This window comes from Lepisosteus platostomus, chromosome 17, assembly GCF_059453375.1.
Source record: "Lepisosteus platostomus isolate fLepPlt1 chromosome 17, fLepPlt1.hap1, whole genome shotgun sequence".
NCBI classification, from domain to species: domain Eukaryota; kingdom Metazoa; phylum Chordata; class Actinopteri; order Semionotiformes; family Lepisosteidae; genus Lepisosteus; species Lepisosteus platostomus.
This window is the reverse complement of record NC_142627.1, coordinates 6,322,550-6,327,974: the sequence shown is the minus strand read 5'-3', so window position 1 is coordinate 6,327,974 and position 5,425 is coordinate 6,322,550. Positions and strand designations below refer to the sequence as shown.

Here is a 5,425-nt window from a genome sequence, read left to right as displayed (position 1 = left end):
TCAAGCACTAGGTGAAAACAATGCACTTTTAAAAGGTTGGAATCGTGATGTCAGGCGTTCTAATGACGTCATAAACGACGCCCTGTAGTGTAACATGATGACATCACTACAGAAACGGGAGCGAAAAGTACTGTATCTTTAAAGAAACAGTATACAGTGTACACGGGGCAAAACGTCTTTTCAAGGCAATCTACTGGACGAACAAGAGACAATACTAAAACGTTAGAATGAATTATAACGTGAACTTATTTTGTGAAACATGAATGTATACACCGGTACTTGTTTCATGGTAGTAAATTAAATCATGTCCAATAGTTTGCATGATACTGTATACAGTACATGCGTGGTTCTCCCAGGACGCGCTACGGGGAACAGGCTGACAGAGTAGCGCTCTCTACCACTGATAACTGAGCTTGAACAGGCCTGGGCCTCCCGTGATAACGGACAGAGAGATTGAGAAGCTCCTGACCGAAAGTCGGTGTAAGGTTAATTTTGTCTGAAATGAAAGGGTCTTTGTGTTAAACTGTCGTTTAGAAAATGCGCTGTTGAATATCTGATTGAACAACATTTAATAAATGGACATACAAAACCCTGAATGAGAATGAAACTGCACTGTGTACTGTCCGGGCTTGGCCAACTTCACTCCTCGGGCACCCGTTTTGAGGTCTCTATAAAGCAGCAGAGCCTGGAGCTCTGGGGGACTGAGCAGATACGGGTCGTTAAGAGCGGGAGTTAGCACAAAATCTCCCGCACCCGGAGCGGGACCAGCGTCATCTGATTAAAGAGAAACTAGCACTGGGAATGGCAGGCGCGCCTTCGCTGGTGCTGTTGCTGCGCAGCCGCCGGTCTTTGTGAGTTCAGGCGGCAGATACGGGGTTAACCGGTTGTGGGCGGGCTTGTGCTGCCTGAGGCTACTGTCTTTTTCACACACCGCCGAACTTGCATCCCCCCGAGTTTACAGAAGCGGTGTCGCCCGGCGAGTCTGCTTCGGGCTAAATGGCGACGGAGGAGCGCAGTCCGGACGACAGGGCGCAGCGTCCCCCGGTTCGCCCTCTGCAGAGGGTCCGCTCGCAAAGCGACACGTCGGGGTTCATACGGGCGAGGATCCTCAACAGGCTCATCACCGCCAGCTCAGGTGGGACCGGGCGGCAGCGGAGTTCTCTGAACTCGCCCAGCCTGCCCTTACTTCTTGGCTTGAAAGGAAAGAAACTGAGTCGGAGATCGTGACAGAGAAGTGTGACAATGTGAACACCTGCGCCTTTTGTGTTCAGAGCAGGACGAAGTTCAGCCGTCCTACGGCATCCTCATTCTTCTATACCACCTGTGCAGTATTGGTGTTAAAACGGAGACACTGTGCGTTTGCTTTAGAATTAATTCATACAATAGTACGTTAGTTTTAATTCAGTCAGTAGACCGGTAGACGCGGTAATTGTGCACTTTGCATGCAAACCGTTTGCAGTTTAAGTTTCACGTTAGAAAATTAAGGGGAGAGCACTGAGCAAAGAACTCAACTTTTTTCAGCTCTTGTGAAGGAAGTCGCTCAGATATGATTCATCAGGTGTGCAGTGGTTCGCATTATTTTGGTTTCATCCGTGGTTTCTGTGCAAACGCATGGTATGCAACAAAGAGCATTTAATTATCGAAATTCTAATGAACGACCCCGAGCTGATTAGAGTATGTTGCTCACAGGTAGAAGCCAATCAAGATTTTGCATGTTTGCCCGAAGTCCTGATGACAAATGCATTGTGCTAACATTTTCTTAGGTTTGGGGCCTGAATTAAAAAAAAAAGATGCCCGAATTTTAAAAAAAACCTACCAAGCTGACGAGTTTGTGTAGCGTCTTTTTTATTGTACCCGTGTTTGAAGATGGGATTAAAAACTCTCGTTTCGTAACTTGTTTACTATGGAATGTCCATTTAGTGAAAATGTCGTCAGAAGTTTTCTGAACAGTAGTTTTCCCCACTTGTCGGTGTTACGAGGCGCCGTTTTAGCTACCTATTCGAGAGCCGTGCTCGGAGGGTGTGAAATTCTGTAGCTAATTAAAGCGGACGTCTAAAGCCGTCCTTTAGATGGCGTATAGATATTTTTGCCATTACTGTAAACGGAATTTTTGACCGGTGAAACATCTAGTGTTTTTTTGTCGAGGTTACAGTGTAATACTGGGGGTCTTCAATAACATTTTTTAAACTTTTCTGAAAGCCCTTGAATGTCTCAAACTGCAGTTACAGTATATACTGTAGGTTACGGATGCTAAGCACACATTCAGTGTAATAAAGCGGTGCAGCTCGGTATAACTGAATGCAAGGGCTGTAAGAAGTGCAGTGTGCGCGTTTTGCAGACCGACAGCGGTATCTGATTCTTCTGAATGGCTTCTGTTAGACTTCATGAAGAGCTACGGACCCGATGCACGGATACACTTTCGTTGTGATTATCTGCGTTATCCCCATGCTTAAATTTCAAATGGAAGACTTCTTTGTGTGACATTTTGAACGCAGATTTAGAAAATAAAGCAAAGTTAAAGCCTTGTTATAATTCCTTTTCCAGCCGTTTAGGTATTTTGGGTGTATGCGTTAGTGCAGATGGGTTCTTTATCAATATTCGAAAACATGAAGAGTAAGCACGTCTCTAGGCCTGGCTCTTTGAGAGTGATACAAGCATTTAACAAATGATGCACTTCTGGCTAAAAAGCCTGGCTTGGAACTCATTGCCTATTGTGCCTAATAAATTATACATATCTTGCATGTTTCACTGTTTCAGCATGCGGTACTCATCTACCAGCATTCGGCAAACTGTTTCTCAATAGTAAAATAGCCATGCCTGGAATACAAGGTCGGCCTTTCAATTAGTGTTATTCAGTATTCAGGAGCCTAGATGCTTGAGCTCAGCTCTGCACTATAGGACACAATACTCTGTGTCTTAACAACGACCATTTCTTCCTTCATAGCACAGGGACAGTGTCTAAAGGTGCAGTCAATGTCCTTGACTTTATCAGGGTGGCTGGAGAATCCTGGTCTGTTGGATCTCATCTGTTGCTTCCTGTAGAAGCATATTTCTGATGCATTTATCAATAGGTTCACAGGAGACTAGTGGTTCAGGACATTGGTACTGTAGAAATGACCCAGTAACGTGGTCGCATTGATTATTAAAGTGTACTTTAACAAAAACAAAACATCAGAGGGTCTCCATTGTAAGAGATATGTTCTGCTTTGCCTCACTTCTGGTGTCCTCTGTTTGGAAGCTCGTGGGGGTAAGAGGGGCTTTCAGTAGAGAGGGAGATGATTGGCTTTAACACAGAGTCATGAAGCAGTTGTTTTTTAGTGTTGAACTGATATAGCAGTCTACTTGTGATCTTTTGCGCTTTGAGAAGCCTTGTAATCTTGTACTTGTAATCTTAAACTCTTTAAGAAGCCATCTTTAAAGGTGCTATATAAAATACAGTTTATTATATTATTATTATTTTGAGACTTTAGAAAGTAAGAACTTGACCTCTGATCTCTGTGCAATCTGTGTTCAGTATCTACAGTACTGTACAGTGTGTACGTTTCTGATAATCACAGCATTTCAAATGTGCGTGTCAGCACTTTCGAAATGCTGTGATGGGGCGAGGAGTTTATTTTTGCGTTTTATGTTTTGAACTCAGAAAATGAACACTAATGAACTCTAGCATCCAAACTCTCTACAGTTCCTTGCAAAAGTATTCAAACCCTTTAAAAGTTTTCAGTTGTTGCTAGATTCTAGATGATACACTTTTTATTTTCAATCAGTTATTGTTATTGTAAACCCATATGCTCAAACAGATTTTTTTAAAGACAAAATTGGTTATTAGGCAGCAGCTATCTTGAAGAAAGTCAAAAACTGGAATATGCAAAACACACTGGTACAAAAACTCCTGGTACATTGGCTTAGGTTTTGTGCTCAGCATAACTGTAATTGACTTTACGTGCCAGTAGTTAAAAAGAGCATGTTACAGTAGACTTTATAGATACATACATTTTTATTGAAGCATTGCTGGTGTGTTTCATAGGAAATGCTTTAATGTCAGAATATGATGCGAAACTAGAAAAGGCGTTTTGTTCTCTAGAACAGAACCGAAGGTTTATTCTGGAGAGAGAGACACGACCAATTTGAGCTTGAATGGCTGAGCTGGTGTCACTCTGTCTGCAGATTAACTCTGAAAGTGCTGACCCGATTAGACCGTGGTGTTATGTATAATTTGGGGGACCAGTGCTATATGACCTATGTCTCATTTCCACTGAGATCTTGATCAGCTCGGAGCATTAGGCATTTGAAGGGCATTCCCTCTGTTTGAGAGAGAGATGATCCCGGCTCAAGCCTGGAGAGACCAGCTGCTGCCCTGCTGGCAGAAATGACCAGCAGGAATGGTGCTGGGAATGGCGACAGGCTTGTTCCTGCAGTGGGGGACAGAGTTGGCCGAAATGTTTTGTTTTGCCTTTCTGTAAAATTAACCAACACCCAATCGTAACTCAGCAGGTCGACAGATCGAAGGTATTAGTCAACAGCTGTTGGGAGCAACTGCAGCTGTTTTGAACTGATGGTCCTACCGAGCTTCCCTTTGCATGAGAGCTGTAAGGCCACCAGGCCAGAAAGAGCAGCAACAAGACTGAGGAGAAGTCACAGTATATCGAGCTCATCCAGGGAAATGGGGGTTGAAGAGTGTCAGTGTTTTAATGTGGCTTTTACTGTTGGCATGTCTTTTTCAGGACATCGCATGTCCCTTAAAACCCTCAGTAGTGCCCTTAGCTGGAGAGTGCTGAGGTAGTGAAATCTCAAACCCAAGTGACCACATAGACAACCTTCAGTAAATAAATCAGATTCATTTTGAGTGATTTCAAAAGTACTATTTCAAAATAAAAATTCTTGAAGGTTAACCAAGTGCTTACATGTATATATGCCCAGACTATTCCAATGAATGGCGTTGTTTCCGATATGTGGGCCTTTTGGGACTGTAATTCCCATGGGTGGTCAGTATACCTACAGTACAGGAGCGTGGCAGTACACCTGGGCAGGTGTTTGTTTTTTGTTGAAACAGTCTAAATGTGTTACGAGTGACCACATTCTGCTTGGTGAATTGTCTGTTGCATATCACAAGAAAGTGCCGACTTCACACTGGAGAGGTACATAGGAAACGGAAAGCCATGAAGCCCGAAATAGTTTCCATTCTGCCATATTTCACAAGTTCATCCAGAAGTCAGAATAGGCCTTAGTTACTTTCCAGTCAGGCATAGCCAATCGTATGTGAATTTTCACCACAGAAATGCTTTAATCCTAGCTTTACTTTCTGTAGCAGGCTGTTTGAAGTGTTTGAAGTTTCGGTAACAGGAAGACAATGTCTGCCTTCTTAATGGTGAGTTCTCTTGCAGGGGAGAAACATACTGCAGAAAAAGGCACTCTGACTGTCTTCCTG

General features: G+C 43.3%; 1 protein-coding gene across 3 annotated transcripts in view; it reads left to right on the top strand.

Annotated features, from left to right (window-relative positions):
• The first annotated feature begins 881 nt into the window (after positions 1–881).
• The window catches only part of phactr2 (phosphatase and actin regulator 2), a 72,555-nt gene continuing 68,011 nt past the window's right edge, over positions 882–5,425 (top strand). The window contains exon 1 of one of the 3 annotated variants that reach the window (XM_088610127.1): positions 882–1,135. In XM_088610127.1, the coding sequence (XP_088466253.1) occupies positions 997–1,135 (139 nt within the window). In that variant the 5' untranslated portion in view covers positions 882–996. The remainder of the gene's footprint in view (positions 1,136–5,425) is intronic. The other 2 variants (XM_088610132.1, XM_088610131.1) reach the window with 2 other exon arrangements.